At 38.5% G+C, this 27,971-nt stretch overlaps 1 protein-coding gene across 2 annotated transcripts; it reads left to right on the forward strand.

Moving 5' to 3' along the window:
* Nucleotides 1-385: 385 nt before the first annotated feature.
* SDP6 (FAD-dependent oxidoreductase family protein) lies at nt 386-25,702 on the forward strand. 2 transcript variants are annotated; one of them, XM_089150011.1, is made up of 7 exons: nt 387-985; nt 3,415-3,888; nt 8,798-9,129; nt 10,236-10,396; nt 21,377-21,635; nt 24,653-24,950; nt 25,043-25,702. In XM_089150011.1, the coding sequence occupies exons 1-7, from the start codon at nt 619-621 to the stop codon at nt 25,048-25,050; spliced, it is 1,899 nt and encodes a 632-aa protein (XP_089006137.1). In that variant the 5' UTR covers nt 387-618; the 3' UTR covers nt 25,051-25,702. The 2 variants fall into 2 exon arrangements, with proteins under 2 accessions (XP_089006138.1, XP_089006137.1); XM_089150012.1 differs by lacking the exon at nt 25,043-25,702 and having other exon boundaries at nt 386-985; nt 24,653-24,958.
* Nucleotides 25,703-27,971: the final 2,269 nt, after the last annotated feature.

Raw genomic sequence — 27,971 nt, forward strand, 5'->3', positions numbered from 1 at the left:
ATCGAGATGTATCGTATCCATTGGGTCAAATAAAGATACATATTGACTAATATTTTATGGTATCGTGGACTACTTTAAACCTTGAGTACAATATTTCTTAAAACAATAATCAAATCACCCCATGTTAAAAATTTATTTGAGACAAAAAAAAAAAAAAAAAGTTTAAAATTTATAAAAATAATAAAAGAGATCTAAAGATTCTAAACAAGGTAACTTGGTTGAATAATCATTGATTGAACGGTCAAGACGTCAGTCACGTCAGTTGAGATGAAAGGAACTTATGAACTCGTGAAAGAAAGAATGGCATCTTAGTAATTTCGCGTGGATAGAAAGCGACCAGCGACGGGACCGAGTCCCAAGTCCCAACGCAATCTTTGGAATTTGTTAATTTTTTAAACTTCTATTTATATAGAGACGATCCACGTTGATCTCCGTCTCCATTGCCAAATCTGGCTCTCCGGGTTTCCATCATCGTTTCCGCAACAGGGGAAAATTAGCAAAATTCTCAATTTGGCTCTTTATTTAATGTATAAACAGAAAGGAATTTTAATTTGGTTGGTTTGAATCCTCAGCATTTGAAAAAGAAAAGTTAGGGGAGACGGAGACAAATTTACAGACATGGCAACGGCAATGCGATTGAGGGGCTTAGGAGCTGTCGTTGTTGCTGTGACCGGAGGTTACGGTGCATTGAATTTGAGAAATTCAATTCCAAATGTAGCTGAGAGTGATCAAGGAGACAATTTGGTGAGTTTGAAGAGGAGAATCGCTGACACAAATGCCACCGTACCGCCGAGGCGAGTTCAGGAGTCTGCTTTGATGGGTGCAACCGCTGCTAATCCTCTTGATGTTCTTGTCGTAGGAGGCGGTGCTACTGGATGTGGTGTGGCCCTTGACGCTGTATCTAGAGGCCTTTTCGTTGGACTTGTTGAAAGAGAAGATTTTTCTTCGGGGACTTCCTCTAGGTCCACCAAACTCATTCATGGAGGTATCTGAACTTCTCAATTGCGTGTTGGTTTACTTGCATCTTCAATATCGTCTGCTAGTTGATTCTTTTGAATCCTCTCTCTATTAATTTTTCCGATCTCTAGATTGGTGTTTTTTTTTTCTTCTTCTTTTTCCCTGGGTAAGATAGAAGTATATACAATATTACTGGATTAAGAAGGGTTACATCGTTCCAAATTATCACCTTACATTAACACATATCTTGGTTGCTGTTGTATGTAGTTAGCTTACTCCTACCAGGGGTGGTTTTTTGAGTAATGTTGTTATGAATGCCTTGCAAACAATATACAAAATTGCTGGGACCAACTTTAGTGCCAAAGTCTTCCAGAGGGTTTTTGAATGAGATCAAGTACATTTATATTACTACTGTAAATTTCTTTGGGATTAGATTGTAGCGTTATCCTTTGGCAATGCTCGAGATTTGTGGTTCCAATGGGTCCAGGTTCTCCACTATTCCTGACCCAGTGATAAGAACTTTCCCTTCGTTCAAAGAAGTACACACCCAACTTCCTTTTTTCGATTCATGGTTAAGAATCCCAGTGCACATTAAAATTGGATAGATAAAATTAGACCAATTAGATATTAGTTGGATAGAAAATTGATTATTGCTCTTCATTGGGTCTAAACAGTAATTGCAATTGGGGGGGGGGGTCGATATTTTGATCATTTAACAATCCCTGCACATTGTTAAGCACCCATAAGGGATTTCCAAATAAGAAACTTGTATGATAAACACGGACACAAACCATGGTTGTGGATTTATGTCCCCAATTTTATTTCATAAGCTGCTAATGCAAGGGCAAAGCATCAAAAGTTGGGAGTTTCTCAATCCCAAAGGACTGGCTGCCCTCACATGCTTAGTCCATTCACAAGAAAGAAAATTGTGCCAGATAAACTCATCACAGTGTCCATAGAGAACACAATTTGGATCAGTCACAACCCATTTGGATAAAATTGCCTTGAAAGGAATTCCTACATGTAGAACACACCAGAAAAACATTTTAAATTTGGGATGAATATATAAGCTTCCAAAAGAACTTCCACCATTTATAAACCTTAAATCTTGTTTTACTACAGGTTTTCAGAAGTTCCTTGGCAGCAGTTACCATCTCCTGTGTCTCAAAAAAGGATTCTATGGATACTATTCTAGGACCACAAATCTCTTGCTTTGAGGGTTTTCTTGTAGAAAATATATCGGGGGGGGGGGGGGGGAGTATTTGGTTGGCATTGGCAAGATATGTTCCCTGAGAGAATCCAGATTTTGATTATGTTCTAGTGTGGTGATTGCTGATCCTGGTTTTTGCAAAAGCACATATTTGACATCTGGTGCTTGAATTGAAGTATTTTTTCCTAGCCAAATTTATCTCTACTAATCACTAGATAACTGGATTGCTTATATTTTAAGGATACTCTCTAGACATATGACTGCAAAAAATAAAGAGTTCTTTCACCTAAAACTAAGCTTCAGGTCATTTGTCTGACTTTTTTGGATATCATCATGTGTAAAGATTGTTGAACAGCCCCTTCATGCATGGAATATTAAAAGGATAATAGTTACAGTTTTGGAGTGTTTTATGTTAGACAAACCGTAGTTTCCCTGTTCTTTGTTCTTCCAACATGTTTCTATGCAAATTACCTCTTCAATTCAAACATAACATTCTATAGGATAAGGGTGGATTGCTAGTGTGGACAATCTATAAGATGAACCATTGGAGGATATGTATGGTTAGGTTCCATTCTTATACTTGGTCAAACCTGAGATACCTTAGCATGTGGCACCAAATACCATTGGAGGATATGTATGGTTAGGTTCCATTCTTATACTTGGTCAAACCTGAGATATCTTAGCATGTGGCACAATATTTGGTGAGTTGATTTGATAATACATTCTAGTGATATAATGCATTGTAGGGATTCCTGCAGCTTTTTCTTGAATTGACAATTCTTACGGTTTCTAGCCATGGGATTTTAGTTACCTTCCTGGGATTTGCAGTTATTAGTGACCCTCAATCGAGGTTCTCATCCTTAACCCAGAGCTGAAAGTCAATTCCCACCTTAATCTTGTTGGTTGATCCTATGAGGAATAAACACAATTGTTCTTGCTGGTGTATTCTATGAGGAGTAAAAACAAATATAGAATTCTGGGTTGAATGTAACCTGTGAAACTCATAGATGTATTTACAATTGTTTAGTAATGTTTTCCCCTTTGAAATTTCATTATGTTGCATTAGATAGATACATCTCTACCAGCAAAACTAGTTTTGTGTTTACAGAGGTTATTTTGGTATCTGAATGGTCATCAACCTTAGTGAACTTCTATCACTTTGATCCACATCTTGGTTGCTTGTTCTATTACTAAATTTTTCTTCATCCGTTTTCCCTGAATGCCTACTTCACTTTAATTCTTGTTAGGTGTACGCTACTTGGAGAAAGCTGTTTTCAATCTTGACTATGGGCAGCTGAAGCTGGTCTTCCATGCACTTGAAGAGCGTAAACAGGTTATCGAGAATGCTCCTCACTTATGCCATGCTTTGCCATGCATGACTCCATGTTTCAACTGGTTTGAGACAGTTTACTACTGGTTCGGATTGAAATTCTACGATTTGGTCGCAGGACCACGCTTGCTTCATTTGTCCCGGTACTATTCTGTACAAGAATCAGTTGAACTTTTTCCAACCCTTTCGAAGAAGGTTGGGGATAGAAATTTGAGGGGTACAGTCGTGTACTATGATGGACAGATGAATGACGCTCGACTTAATGTTGGACTGGCATGCACTGCTGCATTGGCTGGTGCAGCCGTGCTTAACTATGCAGAAGTGATTAACTTTCTTAAGGATGAGGAAACTGGCCGTATTATTGGTGCACGTATCAGGAATAATTTGTCAGGTATGAGTGCATTGTTTTAACCATGTTCTGTGATTTGATTCCTTTTGTTCCTCCCTTTTCTGTGGGTTTTATTTTTTGTCTTTAGTAAATATTTAAATCCCAAGAACTCTGAAGTGGCTTTTGTTTATGTGAGTAATGTCTTATTTCACATGCGTGAGAAACTTCCACTAAGAAATTAAATGAATACAGATGGCTATAAATGATTAAGAAGATTTTAAGTAAACTGTTGCATTATTGTGGCTGGAGCCGCTGGACCAATATGATTGGGGCTAAGAACCTTACCCGAGGTGGACCAGACTGAAACCTATATCATTAATCTAAGGAAAGAGTCCCATTTAATTTGAGGATTTTTCCAACCATTTCCCATGAGGGCCATATCTTGTTACGCTCTACCACCACCACTGCTACATTCTACACCTCCAACATTTTGATGACACTCCCGGTGAGGCTAAAAGACAAGCCAAATTCGACATCCTTTGTTTCTATGGGATTATAATCAAGAGCAATACTTGGACTGGTTTCAGCCGGAGACATTTACGAGGAGATTTTATTTTCTGAAGCCAAACTGAAAGGTGCATCCAGAATCTGGTGGATCAAACTGTAGTAATGGAGTTGGATTTGAGCCATTGAGTGGATAGAAGCTTTGGCTGAACTGCAAGAGGCTACGAACTGGGGATTTCACCCGTCGACTACCAGCACTGCATGCATCTCAAGTTTGACCAGCTTAGGAAGGATAACATGACCATTGAACAGTATGTGCAAAATTTTGCCGTGTATCTCTACTCTGTCTGATTTTGAATGGGACAAAGAGGTCTTGCTGGCACAATCTCAGACTGATTTGCATCCTTAGATTAGTGTTGCATTGGATTACAGTCACTGGCTACAATGGAGGATGTTGTATAGGTAGCATTTCTGATGGAAGAAGTAGCCTGAAGACGTCTCATGAGAAACTTCCCAAATACCTTTAAAGGTGACAAACGTGAAGTAACATCATCTACCAAGTAAGTCCTTCAACTTAACATAGGTTAATGGTTTCTCCATGGCCATTTTCATTGCCAAATTGCCATTACTTTCCTCCTCAAGGTCATTGATGTAGTACTAGATTGGAAGAGGATCAACTAGGAGCCAATTAACTAGAACCTCTAGTGAGCAGGGAGTTCAGATTGGTAAACAATGGTTTATAGTCAAATTTAGCATTTTCCTGTGATCAAGGTTTAAAGTATCGATATCGAGTATCGTATCGGTTAGGTGATTTTAAGAGATGTATCGTCTTGTATCGAGTATTGTATCGCTCTGACTAATGTATTTTAGTGTAATTTAATGGAGAGACGTATCAAGATGTATCGTATCCATTGGGTCAAATAAAGATACGTATCGGCTAGTATCGTATGGTATTGTGGGATACTTTAAACCTTGCCTGTGATACGGTTGACATGGTTTGATGGATCTGTGAAGGTTTCGAGAATTTGTGTTTCTTGATTTGGGGTTTCCTATGCAGAGATGTTTTAGGGTGTATAAGACCAACTTCTTGATTTGAGTTCTCCTAGGTGAGGATGGTTGGGTATTTACTTGGAGATAATCTTAGGATATGGGTGGAATGTTGGTGGTTCGATACTAGTTAATTTGTCAAGAAATTTGGGAGATGAGATGATTTCAAGATGTGAGTGGGATTAAGCATGGGTGGTTTGGATGATTAAGAGAAAGAATAAAAATTGATGGGATTGATCAAAATTACTACTGTACAGTTTCTTGGGCAGCAGCTCAGTTGATTGGAGGATCAAGAACAACAAGGGTTTAATCTTGAACATATAAAAATTTAAAAGAAAATCTTTTAGAGTAGTTGAAGAAGAGCTTCGATTTGAATCTCCCAGGCCTCCCATTATCAAAGAGCTTGCGAAGCAATTTTATTAGTCAAATTCATTTTCAATCCATGCCTCCATTATAACCTTATATGTAAGACTGGAAAATAGACTCTTATACTAAAAAGGAAAGGCCTTACCCAATCCTTAACCTATTAGGTGACTTTTATTGACCAGAAACTAACATAGGCTCAAAATAAATTCCTAATCCAGCCATACTATACCCGTTAAAAAAAACTACTTAAAAAGGAAGATTCCCTAGGCCAGAAAGGGACTGTCCTCAGACAACTTAAATTCAACCACTGGTTGAAACCAGAAAATCCTGTTCAATTTAAAACATGAACGATAAACTAAGTATGGGAAATAAAACTACTAATCCTGTTATCCTACTTACGACCCTTATTTTAGGCCCATTAAGTTGGTGAATAAACCCTTGGGATCAAAGTCCAATACATATAAGACTCAACCCAAAGCTTATTTACACCAAAATAAGTCCTTCGTAATTTATCTAGATCATTCTTGTTCTGACAGACCTTCTCTGATGCCAAAGTATGTGATCCAGTCTTAGGTGCAAGGAGCATGTGGAAATTTCTACTTCATGTCCCAACCGTTTAACGTCGACATTTTCATACATTTTGTTTCAAAAGAGCAACAAACTCTCGAGAGTCAAGACAATATCTTTGGAGGTCCTAATGAAGGCAATGGTAATGATATTGTTCAGGGTCAACGACCTTGCTATGTTAAGTGAAACAATTTTGACCACTTACAGATTTTAGATGAGGAAGATTGGTGCAGCAGCAATTTTTTTCAGACCTGAGTAAAGGGTGACGATCAATTGTGTCACATGCTTGCTTGAAGAAAATATCACATCGTAATCCCTACGAAGTTACACGGTTGCAAGACACGAATATCAAAATTACTGATGGATGTTTGTGTGCCTCTGTTTGATTAATGACTCATTAATATAGTGTAATGTGACAACCTTTCCCTGAAGGTCTATCACATTCTTCTTAGGCATCCATGGTAATTCAATAAGTAGGCCCAGTATTGTGGGGGTATTCAAGTACCTACTCTTTCAATCATGATGGCAAAGGAGTGAAGTTTCTCCTGCCAAGGAGTTCCTTGAAAGCTTAAGAAGGTAGCAGGTTCATTTCTCCTTCAGTGAGTTGACTCAGATGGCATCCTTAGTCCTTATCCAGATTGACAGTGTTTGGTTCTTTTTAGTGGGATGCAGTAGCTCTATCATGGTCGGAATTCAGGTCTAGCACCCCAAACCAAGGCAGAGTGGACCAGAACTGTTGTTGGTCCTAGAAGGAGCTGGGGGTAATTTACTTGTCTAATTATTTGGGTTATACTGTAATTTGCGATTCTTTTGTATTACTGGAGATAGCCCATACACAGGCTAAGAGTCCTATTCTTTTTGAGATTTTATTTTAGTTTTAGATTATGTTAGGAGTTTGAGTTGTTGTCAAAATTTGTCTCAGGTGACGGTTGGGTTTAGGATTCTTCTCCAGGGTCTAAAACAGAGTTAGATGTTTTATTTGCAATGTAATTGGGCACTTCACTTCTGATTGTGCACAAGAAAAAATATCTCATAAGAAAATCTTGAGTCTACATATGTATCTGTTGATTCTCAGTTTAGAGTTTATTGGGAATATTGTCTTTATGATTACTGTGATATTATCACTGGTTCTGTGGCCTTCCTTGTCCTTCTTCTATAGCTATCTTCTCTCCTAACCGGTATAAGTATCATTTTATCCCAAGTTTTCTTTGCTATTGCCTACCTCTGAGGCAATCAGACTTTGGAATCTGGGGTCTACTGGCGTTGTGAATTCTTGCTCTATAACACTATGATTCTGTTCATACCACCTGGGTCAATCTCAGGAATTTTTTGTAGATGTTTAGGTTTCTGGGTGGACTGGATATCTACTGGGATCAATATATCTCAGGAGTCAGGATTATGACCTCCATGATAAACTTCATGCCAATTGAAAGCCAAACCAGTTAAATTTTCTCACTGGAAGGCAAACTGGTTTGTACTGGTGCATTTGGTTCAAAGGTGGAAGAAGAATATAATGACGTTGTTATTTATATCACCATATCATCATTATCCAAAGTATTCTTCTCTTACTATTATTTTTGTTCTACTGTTAGCTAATTTTTATTGTCCATTCTACCCTTAATTCTTTGAATACAGATCCTTTTTGTATTCCTGTTCATTTTAGTCTACAAAACAAACCCTTTAAAGCATAGTTGAAAATTTCATATTGTCTCAGTGTCTCCCGCCTTAGTGAGACACCGAGATACCTAAATTTCGGTGAAACTTGGTACACCATTTTACCATGTTTCAGTTACATGTTTCGGTGGGTTTTTGGGTTTGATTTTTGGTGTACAGTCTAATTTGAGGCCAATAACCACAATAACAATGTTATTTTTGACAAAAACCTAAAAAAATGTGGTCTGGTTTAGACATGCTCAGCTGTATGCGGGTGAAACTTGATCATGCATTTCCACAAATGTACATGGATATATAAGAGAACATTGAAACTTTCATTAAAATGCAAGGGCAAATATTGAGAAGTAGCTAAATCTCAATTAAAATTTACAAATGACAAACTACAATTTATAATTACTACTCGAAATTCTTGAAATTTCACTGAAATTTTGTTTTGGACCATATTTTGTCTCAGTAGGCTCAAGACAACTGAAATTTTGCAAAAATTAGTACCATGCTTTGAAGTCCTGGTTATTTATGAAGTTGTCATTCCCCTTTGGTACTTGTTTTCTGTTGATTGAGTGTGCCTACAAACAATCCAATCTAAACAATCCAATCTAGAAAATTTGAACCCTGGATTGCATCACAAACAGAAACCATATTTCTGCTCTCACTAGGGATACCGTCTGGGCTTGTTTATATGCTTTTTCTTATGCACCGTCAATCTCAATATATTTTGTGTTGTGAATATGCTTGCTTGTGTCATTTGATTATTGGCTGGAGCCAAAGTTACTATTATTTGTAATGATTCGTACCACCTATCATCTTGCATCAGGTAAAGAGTTCGATACATATGCCAAAGTAGTTGTAAATGCAGCTGGTCCATTTTGTGATTCTGTCAGGAAAATGGCTGACAAAGATGCAACAGTCATGATCTGTCCAAGCAGTGGTGTTCACGTTGTTCTTCCTGATTATTATTCTCCGGATGGGATGGGCTTAATTGTACCAAAAACTAAGGATGGACGTGTTGTGTTCATGTTGCCATGGCTGGGGAGGACAGTTGCAGGAACTACCGACTCCAGTACTAAGATTACAATGCTCCCAGAACCTCATGAAGATGAGATACAATTTATACTAGATGCTATATGTGATTACCTTAATGTCAAGGTTTGAATTATTGCCATTCATATACCTCTTATTACTTGCTCGGTATTAACAAATGAAAACTTTTTATTCTATTTAAATTGATTGCATAGGTAATACCTGTTAAAGACTCAGAGACTAACTTTAGGACTTTAACGTTTAATTCACCAATTGCTTTTTGGTTTCTTGGCCGGTAATTCAAAATTATGAGTTTCTGGAGATCTGGTTGCTTTTGGATGTATACTCCATATAGATTATGTTGGCACTAAAACTTCAAACTTCTTTCCTTATTTGTTATTTGAGGAATATATACCTATGTATGGATTCTTGGTGATGTTATACATGGAAACATTGAATATTTATTTAGTGAACCAGTGAATGAAGTGATTGTACTTCATTGGTAAGTAAAGGTGTGGGAACACAAATGGAGCATGAATTACAACTACTTGCGTTTATTTTGTCAGCTTCTCAATCCTTTGTCTTGTTTATATGAGATGATTTGTCTACTCCTCCCCTGAGATTCTTTTTTTTCCTCCTTCCTTTGTGGGTATTTAAACTTGTTTATTATTCTGTATGTTTTTTTGGTGCTTTAAGATGGGGTTTTTTCTTCCAATGCAACTTAACTTTATACCCAACTAAATGGATCTTCTGCATATTTCTTCATTCACTCATTACTAATCCTAAGCTGTGCTTGTATTTCCTCATTCTTCTCCTAGAGTAAATTTAGGCTTATTTCTAGCCTTTTAACTCCTTGAATTCCAATCAAATTAGACCCTTGTGCTGGAGAATTCAGAGGGCTCTGTCACTCATGCCCATGCCACCACAGATGACTTATCTCACAACTTCATTTAGATGGATATCTCTTCTCATCCCAAAAGAAAAGGAAACGTGCATTGTTTTGATGACACCTCTAGTTAATTTATATGACATCATATTATTAATAGGATCATAAAACTAAACCTTCAATCTGTTCTACAGTCAGTTGGATTTTGTTAGTGGAATGTAGAAGGATGGTTCTGCTTGATGTCAATGGCACAATATGAAAAGCTTTGCATTTTGTCTCTTCCTAGTATGATATATATAAAAAATATGTTAAGTTTGATCTGATCTTTTCACCAGAACTCTTTCAGGTTCGTCGAACAGATGTTCTCTCTGCTTGGAGTGGTATTCGTCCACTGGCAATGGATCCTACCGCAAAGAACACTGAGAGCATTTCCAGAGATCATGTTGTATGTGAAGATTACCCTGGTTTGATCACCATATCTGGTGGAAAATGGACTACTTACCGAAGGTAATTTTTGTCTGGATGAAGTACTATCATTGTTTTTATACAAAAATTTATACTGAGTACCAAGAAATATAAAAAATGATTAATCCAGATAGATGTATTTCACCGAGGACCTATTTGTTTGACAGAAAACAGTGTGGTGGTGATGTAGCTCTAGATTGAAGAGAATCAAGTAATCAACTAGGGGCATATTTTACAAGATCTCAATTCAAAAGAGCAGTGTTCTAGGTTTTGGGATTTCAGGGTAGCTGATTGGGGAACACAAGAACGTGAAGTAGAATGGGGATGAAAATTTAGAGGATTAGAAGAAGAAGAATTGGGTTGGTGGATAATTCAACTTACTGTTTTCGTAGATATTTTTGAACAGCTTGAAAGATAGAAAAAGCACTCAGGAAAGGAAAAAATTAGAATTGGGATAGCAATCTTGTATGCATTACTGAACAGTGCTATAACTCTTTTGCAGTATGCGTTGGATATATATAAAGATGACTCCTTACCCCTTTATGTTCAATAAGATAAATAAAATCAAAATAGAATTTTATCTAGTTATAAAGTATCTTAGTCTAACTATTAATCCCGTGTACTAGCACCCCCCCCCCCAACTTTATAGGTTGATAAAGTTGGCTCATTACATGTAGAGGCCTAAGGTATATAGAGCCCACCCGTGTGCCAATATAATATTTATGGGTTGATAAAGTCGGCCCATTACATCTAGAGGCCTAAGGTATACAGAGCCCACCTGTGTGCCAAAAAAGTTATTCTATGGCTTAAATGAGCTATTTGGACATTCTTAACTGCCTCTTCCGGTATGATTTTAGGGATTTCTGTAAATTCCAGAAAAGACTGGTTTTCAGTTGCTTGAGGTGGGAAACTAAGAAACCACCATTCATGAATAAGGAAACTTGTCTGCCTTCAAGGCAAGCCATTTATCCTACCTAAATATTCTCCAATGTCCTTGTACTAAAATATCAGAAATACAACAGTACCCTTTTTATTCATCACCATCCTAGAACTCCTATAAATATCTTTCTTCCACCACCACCACTGCTATTGACATCCCCTCCTCTGCCACCATTATTTACAATGTTGTTCAAAGCATACCCAAAAATATTAATGTTCAAAGCACAGTGGAAATCAATCTTAAAGTAATAAATCATGTATTTGGAATTTAATGGTATAAGTCTTCATGTATCTTTTCTTCAATAAGACCTCAAACCTTTCACTAAATAATAGCCATTTGATAGTGCCAAAGCCATGCACTCAAACCTTTCTACCTGAGAGACTCTGGTTTCCAATTTGAATGCAAGTTATCCTTGCACTGTGTTACTTTGAGAAAGAATAAGGTGAATAATGAGAGAGAGGAGAAGATGGAAGTGGCGATTTGTTGTGGAGGCTCAGATAGAACTCATGAGCACTCCTCAAAATAACTTCACTATTTATAGGATAATTTACAAGTCTATTCTATATAGGAAACAAAGTAGAACCAAAATAGGAGAGCATCAACCAATTTCGATTGGTATAAAACACTTAATTATCGCCTCTTTTTCCTATCGAGAGTTAGCGCAAGGCACTAACTCTCGATGGATTTGTCTTTCCCAAATTGGCCTTTCCTAACACTCCCCCTCAAGCTGGAGCATATATATTACTCATGCCCAGCTTGTTACAAATATAGGTAACCCTTGTACTCCCTAGAGCTTTGGTGAACGAATCTGCGAGTTGTTCTCCAGTCCTCTCATGCTTGGGGGATATTATGCCTTGTAGTAACTTCTCATGAACAAAGTGGCAATCAACTTCAATATGCTTGGTACGTTCATGAAAACCTGGATTTGATGCTATATGAATGCAACTTGATTATCACACCATAACTTCATTGGTGTGTCATCAATAATTCCTATTTCTTGGAGTAATTGTTTTATCCATACCATCTTGCATGTTGCCTGTGCCATCGCACGATACTCAGATTCTGCGCTTGATCTTGCTACCACAGTTTGTTTTTTACTCTTCCATGATACAAGATTTCCTCCAATGAATGTGCAGTAGTCGGATCTTCTATTAATAGGTAGTCCAGCCCAATCAGCATCAGAGAATCCTTCAACATTTCTATGTCCATGATTAGTGTAAAGAAGTCCGCGCCCTGGTGCTTTCTTAAGATACCTCAGAATTCGTATAACTGCATCCCTGTGATGTTCATGGGGCAGACAAAAATTGACTCACAACACTGACAGGAAAGGCAATGTCAGGTCTAGTCATAGTTAGATAATTCAGCTTCCCAACAAGCCTTCTATACTTCTCTGGATCATCAAGAATGGTTCCATCTTTTGGCATTACCTTTAAGTTACATTCCATGGGAGTGTCTATGGGTTTTGATCCCAACATTCTTGTTTCAGAAAGCAAATCCAGTGCATACTTCCATTGAGATAAGAAGATGCCTTTGTTGATTGGGCAACTTCAACTTCTAGAAAATACTTTAACTTGCCCAAGTCTTTAGTCTGAAATTTCTCTTATAAATAGGTCTTTAACCTATCAATTTCTGAAGTGTCATCTCCTGTAATGACAATATCATCAACATAAACTACAAGAGAGATTTTGCCTGCATCAGAGTTTTTAAAGAATATAGAGTGATCACTTTCACAACGAATCATCCCAAATTCTATTACAACAGTAGTGAATTGTTCAAACCATGCTCGAGGTGACTGCTTGAGACCATATAATGATTTGTGGAGGCGACAAACCTTATTCTTCTCCCCTTGAGCAACAAACCCAGGTGGTTGTTCCATATACACTTCCTCATGTAGATCTCCATGAAGGAAGGCATTCTTCACATCCAACTGAAACAAGGGCCACTGGTAGGTAGCGGCAAGAGAGATTAAAATGTGGATGGAAGTAAGCTTGGCAACAAGCGAAAAAGGATCAACATAATCCACGCAATAAACTTGAGCATAGCCCTTTGCAACTAGATGAGCTTTCAGGCGAGCTAAAGAACCATTAGGATTAACTTCCATAGTGAATATCCACCTACAACCAATAGTTGTTTTTCCTGAGGGTAAAGGCACAAGATCCCAAGTTTGATTGTAAAGGCACAAGATCCCAAGTTTGATTGTCTTCTAAGGCTTGTAATTCTTTGTTCATTGCACTGGCCCACCCAGGTTAGACAAGGCTTCAAGAACATTCTTAGGAATATGATAAGTATCTATAGTAGATAGAGCAGTAGAGAACCCAGGTGATAAAGCAAAATATGAAATAAAGTTAGAGATGAGATATTGAACACAAGGACGAGTACCCTTCCGAAGAGCAATGGGAATATCAAGGTCAGATTTGGCAGGAACATCCGCAGGATCAGCAGACGAAGACGGCACGGAGGTAGAGACCGTAGGTGCAGAGGGGGGAGCCAGTGGATTCGGACGGCGTATGTACACTTTGGTGATGTCTGGTGGAGGTGGAGGTGAAGGAACTATACCTTGTGGAAACACACTTTGAATAACACATAGATCATCATTTAGGTCAATTAAACTATGAGAATCAGTAGAAAAAGGAGTGGACTCAAAAAATGACACATTTGCAGTAACAAAATATCTTCGTAAGTCGGAAGAATAACAACAATATCCCTTTTGAGTGCGAGAGTACCCCACAAACATGCACTTAAGTGCACGAGGATCAAGTTTAGAGATCCCTAGGTGATGATTACGAATGTAACATACACAACCAAATACGCGGGGAGGCAAAGTAAATAAGGGAGATGAAGGGAATAAGAGAGAATGAGGAATGCCACCTTTTAAGACAGATGAAGGCATCCTGTTAATAAGATAACAAGTAGTTAAAACTGCATCAGCCCAAAAGGATTTAGGAACCTTCATCTCAAATAAGAGAGAACGGGTGACCTCTAATAAGTGTCTATTTTTTCTTTCTGCAACCCCATTTTGTTGAGGAGTATCGACACAAGGAGGATTGGTGAAGAACCCCATTAAAAGCCATTAATTTACAATAGGGATCAGAGAAATATTCTTTGGCATTATCACTACGAAAAGTACGAATAGGAACACCAAATTGAGTACGAATTTCAATAACAAAATTGCAAATATGTCAAATAATTCTGATCGATTTTTTATTAAATAAAGCTAAGTGACTCTTGAAAAGTCATCCACAAATGTAACAAAGTATCTGTAACCTGAAGTAGAAGTAACAGGACAGGGTCCCCACACATCAGAATGAACTAAAGAGAATGGGTGGTTTGATCTATTATTTATACGAGGGGGAAAACTCACATGATGAAGTTTTTCAAATTGACAAGACTCACAGTCCAACTTAGAAAGAGAATGAAAACTTTTATCTACCAATTTTAGGGTTTCCAAAGAGGGATGCCCCAACCAAGAATGTATTTGATGGGGGATGGAAATGCTAGAACAAGCAGTAGAGGATATCTACTCAAATAGATACAACCCCCTAGACATACGGCCTCTACCAAGCATCTTCTTCGTCATAAGATCCTGAAATAATCAATATCTAGGAAAGAATTTCACCAAACAGTTATTAATGGAAGTAAATTTATGAACAAATAATAAGTTAAAAGGCAAATTAGGTACGTAAAGAACTGAGTGTAGGGTAATGGATGGAGTTAGTTGAACTGTACCCACTCCTTTAACATTGATATGAGAGCCATCAGCAAGTGTAACCAAAGAGGATGATGGAACAAAGGAGGAAAATATACCTGTAGCCCTGGTTATATGATCAGAAGCTCCTAAATCAATGATCCATGGGTGAGATGTGGTTGAAAGGCAAACAGTAGCATTACCTGTCTGAACAAGGGTGGCAGTGGCAGATTGTGGTTGAGTGGCCTGAAACTGAGTGAAACAAATATAATTTTCCTCAGTCATCTTTACAGTCTTACCCTCAAGATGAACTTTAGTAGTTGTAGACGCTGATTCAGAGGTGATTATTGCATTCGTCATGCGTGGGGGCTTCCCATGAAGCTTCCAACAATATCGTTGAATATGTCTTGGACGACCACAATGATGACAAGTCTTAACTTGTCCTGTCTTTCAAGGAGAGTTGTGTGAACCCGATTATTTCCTCGAGTTCGTCCTATATTCTGTCCACCAGGGGCTTGTCCTCCAGAAGTGCCTCGGAAAACTGTTGCCAAAGCTGAATTTTCTGTAGAGTTATTGGTACTCTCCCTTGCAACACGAAGAACTCTTGAAAATGTGTCAGCTAACATGGGTACATGATCACTACCAAGAATCTGTGCTTTAACTGCCTCAAACTCCTTTCCAAGACCTCCCAAGAAACCCATAACAACTAATTGCTCTCTTTGATTTTGCATAGTTTTGACATCAGAGGAGATAGGTGAATAGAGTTTAGTTCTTCATATATTCTTTTAAAATCTGCAAAATATTAGATAATATCTCTACCTTTCCTATCTATTCGATAAAATTCCTGGGACAAGTCGTAGATTCTAGCCAGATTATTCTGACCAGAATACAACACATTCAAATACTCCCATAATTCCTTCACAGTTTGTAAGTGAGTAACCAAATCTACAATATTATTGGCCAAGGAATCAAACATCTGCCCAAGTATTCGAGCATCAACAATTGCCCAAGTATCATCATCTTTAGGTACAGTCTTAGTCAAATGATCTATCTGTCCCCATTCAGTAACAACAATTCTAACTATAGCCCTCCACTAGTGGAAATTTGATACACCCTCCAATTTCTTCTCAGTTAACCGATGAGAGGATGAAGAAATAATTTGTCATGGTATTTTTACTTGAAGTTTCTCCCATATCCAAACACAATCAAAACCAAATCAGATCCAGATTAGTTTCAGAAATCAGAATCAGATTAATCCCAGAATCATAATTAATTCCAGATCCAGATTAGTTTCAGAAATCAGAATTAGATTAATCCCAGAATCAGAATTAATTCCAGAATAATCCCATAATCAAATTAATCTTAGAATCAGAATTAATTCCAGAAACGAACCACCAGATATTGAACCACTTGAACCAATAAAGCAAACTGAACCAACTCAAAACCAGTTTCAAAACTGATAAAATGCCCAAAAACGTGATTCTCTTAGCCCTAAATAGATCGAGAGTGAGGAAGACGACGGTCACTCTTCCTCAGCCCCAAATTGCAGAAAAAGAAATTCTCTTCATCAATCGGAGATTTATCGTACTTGAGAATGGCAAATTCCGGCACAAATCTAGCATCAATCGAGGCAACGATCTTGAGAAGAGGTCATCGCACAACTCTCTCCTTGAAAAGAAAGCTCAGTCTGCATCGATCTTTAACAGAGACCAAAATTGTGGCAGCGTAAGGAGCTGCATCAATCTTCAAACAAAAACCACCAACAAGTGCAGCGTAAGGTGTTGCATCCCCTTTAATTTCTAGAAATGACTCTCACACCAGGTACAATTTCTTTCCTTTCTATAGAATCAACTGTTTGTGCTGGTAACTCTTAGAATTGAAAGGAATAAGAGAACCTACAGCTTTGATACCATGTTATTTTGAGAAAGAATAAGGTGAATAATGAGAGAGAGGAGAAGATGGAAGTGGCGACTTTGTTGTGGAGGCTCGGATAGAACTCATGAGCCCTCCTTAAAATAACTTCACTATTTATAGGCTAATTTACAAGTTTATTCTATATAGGAAACAAAGTAGAACCAAAATAGAAGAGCATCAACCAATTTCAATTGGTATAAAACACTTAATTACCGCCTCTTTTTCCTATCGAGAGTTAGTGCCTTGCACTAACTCTCGATGGATCTGTCTTTCCCAAATTGCCCTTTCCTAACACACTGTATTATTTTTCCACTCTCAAATTGGAAAAAAGAACTTGCAAATACCGTTAAGCGTAACCTTAAATGCTTGCTATAAACTAGTTGGTGCTTTCGAAGAAGGGTTTGGAATGAAAAGCTCAACTTTAAATGCTTGCAATAAACTAGTTGGTGCTTTCGAAGAAGGGTTTGGGATGAAACTGACGAGGTCTGAGTCCACTCTACTCTCGGTTTTAGCAAACCGACTGCAAACCAAATCTCTGGGACAAGATTGTAGCTGATTTCAAAAGAAATTAAATATCAATAACTCAGATACTGAGTGATAATAGGACTTGTTATAAGAAGAGTAACACCAATTTGAGAGAGAATCTGATTGGTGGGTTGATCTACAAGAGTCCCATTAGATTGAAATACCTCATCTTGACAGAATTTAGAAATTTAGATTCTAGTAGATCAGTGATTCTGTTTTTAGATGAGATCCAGGTCATAGGCAGATCCAGTAAAGGAGAATCGCATAATCTAATCTCAGACTAATCCATTGATGCCAGGGTTGGGTATATTTCCTTGTGTATTTAAAACTTCACAACTCAAACTTGAAAATGGTTGAGTTGAAATCCTTAATTTGCTGGATTTTAATAGTCTACGAGTTCATCTTGGTTTTGAGTTCAGTAAGTATTCCAGAAATGGGAGAAGGGTAAAAAGGTCATCTACATGGTCCCATGGATATTTTGGGAAATAAAACAGACAATACTTTGCCACATCATCATTTAACAAGACAGATGCTTACAGAAGAGATACCTCAATAAGCATTTGGGTTCATTCTGTAATTGGTCTGGGGGGGTGTTAGAAATTATGGCATAATACAGCGGAAAGGTCTGTAATTTTCCCCAACAAACTTTAACTGCTTGAGCCCAAAGAGGATAGATTGAAGCACCATTCAGTTTGGTAAATGTATTTAGCTGTTGACGTTATCCATGATAGATAATGTTGTAAGCTGTAGAAGCCCTCCACAAATAATAAACCAGATCTAACCAACTGCGAGAAGCACAACCAATATCAACAACCCGCAACAAGGAACAATGACCAGAAGAATAAGGCCAAAAGAAGAAGCCACAACCTTCAAAATAGCATGCTACACAGTAGGGTGGAACCCTTGAGTTCTAGACAGCAGAATCTAAAACCACAGGTCATTAGGGTTGTCTGTTAGGTATAAATTTTTGATGACATCAGAAAACAGAGAGAAAGGGTCCTCTTAAAAACCAGAGTGGTGAACCAATGGGGACAGAGTCATTGGAAAATTAATCTTTCACACCAAAAGAATATGATTAGTCCATAAAAATATTCATCAGTGACATTTGTGACTTTCAGAAGAAAATAACCAGCAACACCCATATGTATGGCAAGCGAACCTTATGAATGGCTACCATAAACAACATAAGAGTATATGAAAAGATTCTCAACTCCAATAATCGATGACAATAATGATGAAACCCTAGTTGTGCATGATCAAGAAGCTAGTTTTTTAAAAGACAAAAATTGGCATAGATGATTGTACACCATTCTAGATGGAAAAACCTAAGCATACTCAAAATATTGCTCTGATACCATGGAACAATAATGGAACTTGAATCAGTACCTACAAATAGAAAAGAGAGTAGGGGAATAGGACGATTGAATGAAAAAACACTACTTACGATTTGAGGAGCTGAAAGGATCTGATATTAGAAGAAGAAATTACCAGATCAAGTCCATAGCAGTGAGTCTGTGACTATGGCTTAAGAATTCTTCACACTTGAGGACATGAATAAGAAATAAAATGACCCATATACCCTATAGAATATAGACAGGACTCAACACGTTTCAAACAACAATACAAAGCCCACCAAAAGGAAAAAAACCAAGAAACGACCAGCAGCAACAAACCGAACCCTATGAAGCAAAGCAGACAGGAGGCAAGAAAGAAGGGGAAAAAACTAAATGAAGCTAATTCCTCCCTTTATTCTCTTTCTTCTTTTTTTTCCTAGAGAATTAAAATCTACAACACAATCTTCACCAAAATGGTTGCAACACTTAGTAGAGCAATTACTTCTCTTGCAACTGTCTCAATTGAACTTGGGGCCGCCCTCAAAGATGTCAAAGTCCTCAACAGCAGTGGGATTACCATCGTCCTCAAAAGGGATGGAGTCTATCACAAACTCCGGGGGGGGGGGGGACCACATGAGAGTGGAGGCAAGAGTAGCAGATAGAAAAGGACTTGAGGAGAGGAGTGATCCCCCTCTGATGTGGGGATCACTCAAGGGTTAGTGGGAATTTGAGCCGAAACAGAGAATGGGCCAGGCCCAAGGAAGGGCAAATGAAGAGGAGACTCAAGGTTCAAAGGGGAATGAGCTGAGATAGAAGGGGGGGGGGGGCGGGGATGGGCTAACAGGATGGAGAGGGAAGAGGGAGATGGGAGGAGAATGGGCCGAGGATTAAGGAGAAGCCAGGCCAAAGATGGAGGGGTGGGCTTTGGTGGGTTTGAGAGGGTAGTGTAGGCATGGGCTGGGTTTGAGAGGGGGGATGGGCTCACGAAACAAAGAGGGAAGAGGGAGATGGGAGGGGAATGAGCCGAGGGATTAAGGAGAAGCCTGGTCGAAGAGGTAGGGGTGGGATTAGGCTGGGCTTTAGAGGGTTGTGAGGGCATGGGCTGGGTTTACAAGGGGTGCGACAGGGAGAGGTCAGAAGGTTAGTTAGCGGGCCCAAGGGGGTGGGGAGGAGGGGCGAAGGCCCAAAAGATTAGGCGGATGGCTAAGAAGGGGAGATAAACGATGGAGGAAAGAAAGAAAGAGATTGCACATATCTCTGATGGTAGACCTAGTGAAAAGGGGGAAAAGGCTCAAGAGGTAGCAAAGGGTCAGGTGACGCGCCAAAGCCTGTGACATCAGGCAGCAAGGCAGTAGGGGGGACCAAGGGAAAAGGGAGGATGCCTGTCAGCAGCAGGCACAGTGGGCCATGGTAAACGAGGCGGTAGGTAGGAACTGTTGGGAGGACTTGACAGAGGGAACAACCAACAGTGTGCAAGCTTCCACCAAGCTGGGGCAGGGATTGGAGCAGTGCAGTCAATGATCAGAGGCCCATTGTTAGAGCCGGTGGCCAAGGCTTGGAACCCAATTCAGACTAGCATTGAGAGGACCATTAGGGTCCCCAAGGGTTATCATGGATGCAGCAGGAGATCTCTAACACCAAGAGAGATGGTTAGCGTCGGACGCACTTCTCAGATGATCAGCTTCAGGAGGCAAGACAGGTGAAGAGGCAGTATTTGTAGAGGTGATGCCTGGGGTACATCAATGGTGATCGAAGGCTTTGCAGGACAGACAGTAAGGTGGCTTCTACTCATAGTGCAGCTCTTGCTTGAATGAACCCCAGATTCCTCCTTAATGAAGATAGAAGAAGGTAAAGGGGATTCAGCCGAGATCTATATAGAAAGACGAGCATATGCAAGTCTCTCCTTCGACATCATTCTAGCATCAGTGAAGAGAATAGATGCCATAGCTGAGCCAACAATGCTCAAACTTCAGGACACCAAAGTGCAAGGGGAGACTAGGCAGAGTAAACCAAAGAGGAAGGAAAGAGAGATATTCACTAGAAATTTATGGGACCAGTGCCGGAGAAAGAGGAGTCTCTTACTGACCATCCATGGACCTTCTTTGAGAACCCTGTGAAGGTCAGCCATTCTGAGTTTTTGAAAAGAAAAAAAAATTCCGTGGGATAGGATTGAATGTCTCCAAAGGGGCTGAGGGCTTCCATTGTTTGTCCAAGGAGGACTTGACAAATGGAAAGCGGGGTGAGAATGGATAAAGTGACTGACTAAATACCTGCTTCAACAAGAAGCCTCTTTGTCAAGAACTACATCGGGCAGACTGCCATGATGTGGCCATCAACCAAAGAGGGAGGAATCAAATGCAAGGGAATTACAGTTGAGGGGCCTCACAAAAGAGGAGAAGAGGGAGGACAAGGGAGAGGAGGGGGAGAGGGTGAATGAGCAGAGATGGTCAAAGGGTTGGGGATGGATTGAGGTAACAGAGAGGGAGGAAGAGGAGGGGAGGGTCAATCCCTCCAACTGGTCAAGTAATCCCATGTTTTTTTTTTCTTTTTTGTTGTTGTTGTTCTCTTCCTCCTGATTCTGTAATATTTCCATCTTAACTGTTTTCTACTATAACCTGTTTCAGCATGGCAGAAGATGCATTAAATGCAGCTGTAAAATCAGGCAAGTTGAATCCAACCAATGGTTGTGTGACCAACCGTCTACAAATTGTTGGAGGAGAGGGGTGGGATCCAGCATCATTTACGGTGCTAGCTCAACAATATGTTCGTATGAAGAAGACATATGGTGGTAAAGTTGTTCCTGGGGCAATGGACAGTGCTGTAGCCAAACATTTAGCTCATTCCTATGGTACTATGGCAGAAAGAGTGGCTGCCATTGCTCAGGTTGTTCTTTCTGCCTCTTTTATTCTTTAAATTTTAACAGTTGCAGATGGATGTTTTCTTCATTTTCTTTCACTTTGATTTTGTATTCTTTTTCTTATATTAAAAAAAATTATATTCTTGTATGACACATGGTTGATATACAGTGATCTCCGCAGAGCTTACTAACTCTAAGAACCAGAAAGACCAAAATTTGCATCTTTCAACCAAGGGAGGGATAGTGGTGGTTCAAGTAGAAGAAAATTTCTGCCTAATACTAAGGATCTAGGGGTTTCTTTGAACCCTATAGTGATGTAGGTTCAAGTGAATGAGAGCCAGAATAGCCAAGATCCTTAGATGATGAGCAGTGAATAAACTAGGATTGACTGAATCAAGCTGCTGTTCAGGGCTAAAACAGAATTTGACTTTGAATTTGAACTCTCAAACTAAGCCTTCCCTTTTTATATATAAATCTGAACTGATATTTTCTCTGTTGATTTGTTGTAAGACAGATCGCTGACTTGAACTTCTCAGATCTGGGACATAGGGTTAGGGTTTAACCTTTAAATGGGTCTCAAGTGGGCCTCAATTTTGAGGTTTTAGAAGTATCAGATGGGGTATAATAAGGACTTGTTTAGGGTTAGGTTGTCAGGGTTCTAGAATGAGAAATTAGGTAATTAGGGAACCAGGGTCTTGAAGATCTAGGGTTTAGGATTTCTGTTTCAGATTAGGGTTTTAGGTCTAGGGTATCTAGGGCAGCAGGGTTTTAGGGTTTTACTGGAGTGAAAGTGGTTAAGGTAAGGTTCGGGTATCAGTGGCTGGATGGGCACTAAGGGTTTGCAAGGGTGAAGAATGTTAATGGAGGTTTTGGAATTATGAAACCTAGGGGTTATTGAAAAGAATACGGACCAATATGGTACGGTTTCCCAAAAAACAGCAATTTAAGATAGGGGAGGGGTGAACGGTCAAGGCTGACTTGTTACTTACCTGTATCCAAGTTTGAGAGTGGCTGAGATAGAGATGGAGTGATGTAGGCAAGCTGCAAGCTTTTATTGAAGGAGACTACCATCAATTAAAACCCTAGAATGCTTACTTTATCACCTGGAGGTGCCTTAACACTGATGAGAAGCTATTAACACATTGCTCCAAGGCGGCAACACACTATTAATTTTTTCCTTTATTTAAAATCGTAATCTGAAATATGAATTTGTTGTATGCATAGGCTTTGTATTTATATTCTTGAACTGACTTTCCTAGTTGTACTCAAGATAGAAACTAACTTGAATTTAGATAGAATTTTTTTTGGGTACATCTAATAGGGCTTTTTTACTATATTACTAACCTAATAAGGACTATTTACTCATGTTTATCAAGCCCTTGATGAGGATTATTTAATGAAGGTGTATAAGGGCCTGATAAGCTCTATTATTAATTAAGGTATGTTACTCTTGATAGACCTCACCTAATTTAAACAAAGTGAACCTACATTCATACTTGGCCTAAACACTAATCATATGAACCCATTACCACATGAACCTGCTAAACAAAGGCCCAACACCCACATCTATCAACCCTAAGTTGATTTCAATGGGAAGTTGGTTAATTTGCTGCTGGACCCGCATCATATAAAGTTCTGGTCTTTTTAGGTGCAACATCCCCATGGCCCTGGCCGGGTTTTATCCATTCTACAGTAGGTGGATCGTTTTGATCAATGTTTAATAGGGCGACTCCTGTGAATCTTCACATAAGTGAAGGGATGTGAGTCATTCATGTGGGGCCCACTTCTGGTGGAATCTATCTGAATGTGTCAAATGCATTCAGATATGTGAAGATTCCCTACACTCTAATTGGGCAGGGTAATATAATAGTGATTAAAAGACTAAAAGAGCACCAAGGTCACTAAATTAATAGAATCTGAAATTGAAAATAGGAGAATCAAGAGATAATACACTAATTCTCAATTGCAAAATTGATTCGAGACCAGCATCATAGAACCCCCACAATCAAGCATTCTAGTTTGAACAGGATGGATCTGGTTTGTGAACAGAAAAAAGAAAAAGAAAATAAAAACAGGTTTTGATAGCCAACTGTAAGGAGAAGAGGAAACTGAAACCATAGCAGGAATCAAGGTAGAGATTCACCTTCAAATTGAGATCTTACTAGTGATAGAACTGACAAATCATTGGCTGTAATAACGTCAGATTTGAAGAAAATAAAGGCTTTTTCAAGTATTGAAGGAAAGAAAGACTGAAGAAGAAGAAGACATGACTAATCATCCCACCCAGCTTCAATTGGAATCCTTGGAATCCTGCCACATCTCTTAGTCATCTAGATCTCACAGAATAATTAAAGACTTGAGCCAATCCCCATCAATCACAATTTGGGTATAGAGCTGTAGCTCCTTCCGAACATATATGAAAGACTAAAATATAAACTTAAACACTAAGAAGCGAAGGCCTAATCTAATCCTTAACTAATAAAGCAACATAAAATACTGCAGAAATTAAAAGAATGATTGAAACAGATTTCAAACGGACTGATTAATGAAGTAAACCTTGATTTCCTACGTTTGAGCCACATTTTAGGCCCATTAAAGTAGCTAGTTACAAACAATGCCCATGTGATACAAAAGCCAAGTACCTACTTAACTCAACCTAAGGCTTATTCCCTACAAAAGAAGTCCTTCAGGTGACTTATCTGCATCATGCTCGACTCAATGACACCTCTAATTTCCACTGGTTTCCTAGGCATGCCCTAATTGGTCTTTAAAACACTTTTGATCCTTGAGTTGATTCAGGTTTTTATTTATCTGACGTGCAAGATAGTCCTCTTATCTTGTTTTTATGCACTGCCTTTCCAATTTCTTCCTCCTCTTCTGGGTTTTAATATATTAGTTTAGTCCTCCACCTCACCCCACCCCCCCCCCCCCAAAAAAAAAAAAAAAAAAAAAGATAAATAAATAAATGAAAGCTAAATCGGAGTTTAGGAAGTTGAAGTCTTCCATTCTTAAACTAAATTAATCAGTTTGTTGGATTCTCCAGAATGAAAATCTAGGGAAAAGGCTTGCTCATGGGTATCCCTTCCTAGAGGCAGAGGTTGCTTACTGTGCTCGGAATGAGTACTGTGAGTCTGCTGTTGATTTCATTGCTAGGAGATCTAGGATTGCTTTTCTGGACACAGATGCAGCAAGCCGAGCATTGCCACGCGTAATTCAGATACTGGCTGCTGAACACCACTGGGACAGGTCAAGGGAGAAAACAGAGTTACAGAAGGCTAAAGAATTCTTGGAAACATTTAGGTCATCTAAGAATGCTCATTTTAATGATGGAAAACACACAGGTAACTAACTGTACCTTTCAGTACTTTATCGTTTACTTTCAATATTTCCTTCTTTTCTAACCTCATGGTTTACTTGTCTCTGAATTTCTCAGGATCATAAAATGAAGTATGATGAACCTTTAAGGAATGATCTGCTCATCTTCAACTAGGTGATCTGATTGTCAAACCTACGTCTTCTGCTGAAGGACCCTGTCGCTTCATGCTCATTTTATGCCTCTAGTCTTCCCCCTCCAGGTGTCTCTTTGTAGATTTAGTATTTATGATCGAATTTAGTGATCAACTATTTTTGTAGGAAGGAATTGATTATTTATTTACCTTATCCATTAAATATGTCTGAAGAATCATAGGTTAGCAAGCTCACTTTTTCCCTGGGAAATGATTAAACAACCTACATTGCCATGTACTTGTGAAGCTATATCAGTCTTGCAACTTTTAAAGCAATGAAATTTCTTGTTTCATTTTATGAAGAAAAGAACTTATATAAATTTGAAGGATGGGAAAGCAACATCCAATTGAATACTAACCTAATTAACTTAGGCAGCTATCAAGATAGGAGTTCTCTATTGGAAAATTTACCTGCTAATGAATTTGAGAACCTTTGATAGGCAATCTTCATTTTTTGGGTGCGGACTGGGGAGAGGAAGACACAGAGAGAAGCTTGATGAGCAAAAAGCTTTCGTTTTTTTCTCTTTTTTTTTTTTCTTGTACATATTGATGGATTGGCAGGCAGAAGGTGGAGACAGTGCTTTATCTGGTATGAGGAAAACAGAGACCCTTTTTGGTGGTGGTGGTGATTGATAAGCATATCTATCTAAGATTATAACCTCAAAAGGCACCCCATTAATCGCAATGGTAGCTGTTTTGATTAGTGTAGTAGTAAGGAAAGCCTGATGGGTAACTTAAGCTATGATCGTTTGTTAAAAATTTAAAACAATATATTGCATGGAGCTTTGGAAAAACATGTAAAACATGAGATACTCTTTAGAAAATCATCCCTTACATTTAGGTGCTCTCAGATCAGTGCTGTTAAATATCTACTAAGGATTCTTATGAAATGGTTATTTTAGCTTATGAAAGAGGGACAATTCAAAAGATAGAATGGTGAAGCTGCATACCTTTTGGTATTGCAGGATTCATTTAGGGCCTGTTTGGTTACATGAATCCAGAGATTTCAAATACAGAGTAAATGAGAAATTTATACCTGTTTGGTTGTGTGAATCTCTAGATTCATGAAATCTAGGGATTCACCCTTTTATACTAAAAATGTGAATCTGTAGATTTATTGGTATGAGGTGAGATTTCACCCCTATTATAAAAGTGCTTAACATTTGTGCATTTACAAAATCATGATGAATTTATAGATTTCATTCCACAGATTTAGTTTAACCAAACAGTTATTTTTATGAACAATGACTCCATAAATTTGAAATTTATAGATTTGAAATCTCCAAACTTAAGTAACCAAACAAGCCCTTATCTAATAAACTATTTAATGGATATAAGTTTGACTACAAAGAAAGATTCCACATTTAAATTCTAACGGTAAAAAGGATTTTCAAAATTAGGGTAATGGCTCAAACTCCAACAGCTATCTTAACGTTTTGATTCTATCATCCCCCCTCAAACTGATGAGCGGTAGTTGCAGCAATTTGGATCGATGCTCTTGAAAAGTTGGTGATGGTAAATCCTTTGTGAAGATATTAGCAATTTGACTTTTGGATTATAGATAGTGAACCTTGAGAGTCCACTTGAGGACAAGACCACATACAAACTGATAGTGAACCTCCACGTGCTTCATTTGTGCATGAAGAACTGGATTGGCAACCATTTGGGTAGCAAATTGGTTTTCACAATGTACCACTAATGATTTGGAATATGTAATTTATAGATCTCTCAAGAGGTAGGTGAGCCACAATAGTTCTGAAACGGTTATTGCCAATGCCTTGTATTCTGCTTCTATGGTTGATTGTGAAATAGTTCGTTGCTTTTTAGAAGACCATGAGATCATGTTGGTGCCTAGAATGTACAAAACGTTGATGTCGATCTGCGTCTATCAGGACACCCAAGCCAATCTACATCTATATCAGTGCTAACTGAGTGATATTGGTGGGTTTTAGGCGACCATCAACACCTAATGTATGCTTCACATATCATAATATACGTTTTGTTGTCTATAAATGTGCATCAATTGGACTTTGCATAAATTGACAAACATGATTAGCTGCAAAAGATATATCCGGCCGAGTAATAGTTAGATATTGTAGGGCACCCACAAGCTGTTTGTACTCTGTGGAATTCACCAAAGGGGGACTATCTCTAGTGGAGAGCCTAGATCTAGAAGCTAACGGTGTGGTGCAAGTTTTGGATCCATCCATACTAGTTGAGGATAGGAGATACAATGCCCTTTCTTTTTTCCTTTTTTTTTCCTTTTTTTTTGTTTGTGTGTGTGTGAGGACAATGCCACTGGAGTCCTGTTTTACTTCAATCCCCATAAGGTAATGTAAGTTCCCAAGATTGGTCATAGCAAACTCCATAGTAGCTTCTTGATCACCATTTGAACTTGGGCTTCGTCGGAACTTGTCAATATGATGTCATTCACATATAATATTAAAACAATCATATTAGTATTGCTATTGTAGATAAACATAAATGGATTTGCAATACTTTGGTTAAAATTTTCATTGAAGAATATATGTCTTGAAACGTTGAAACCATGCTCTTGGTGCTTGTTTCAAACCATTTAGTACCATTTGTAGATAACAGACATAAATGGGTTTGGTTGACAAAACAAAACCTTGAGGTTGTTCCAGGTAGACATCTTCAGTTAGTGACCCATTCAAAAAAACATTCTTAATATCTAGTTGATGAATTGGCCATGATCTGGGGATGGCAATAGAGAGGACAATTCAAATAGTGATGCGTTTCACAACTAGACTGAAGGTTTCATGAAAATCTATCCTTGGTTGTTGGTTGAAGCCCTTGGCAACTAATGTTGCCTTCTACATCACTTTTTATTTTGAT

The sequence above is a fragment of the Hakea prostrata genome, chromosome 3, assembly GCF_041222555.1.
Source record: "Hakea prostrata isolate BN-2017 chromosome 3, UWA_Hpros_2, whole genome shotgun sequence".
NCBI classification, from domain to species: Eukaryota; Viridiplantae; Streptophyta; class Magnoliopsida; order Proteales; family Proteaceae; genus Hakea; species Hakea prostrata.

Bases quoted from the DNA above. Each gene is read 5' to 3' on its own strand.
- SDP6 (XM_089150012.1), top strand. From the start codon at position 619: ATGGCAACGGCAATGCGATTGAGGGGCTTAGGAGCTGTCGTTGTTGCT. The intron at 9,130-10,235 runs GTTTGAATTATT...GAACTCTTTCAG, and splicing joins GTGATTACCTTAATGTCAAG to GTTCGTCGAACAGATGTTCT. The intron at 21,636-24,652 runs GTTGTTCTTTCT...TGGATTCTCCAG, and splicing joins GAGTGGCTGCCATTGCTCAG to AATGAAAATCTAGGGAAAAG.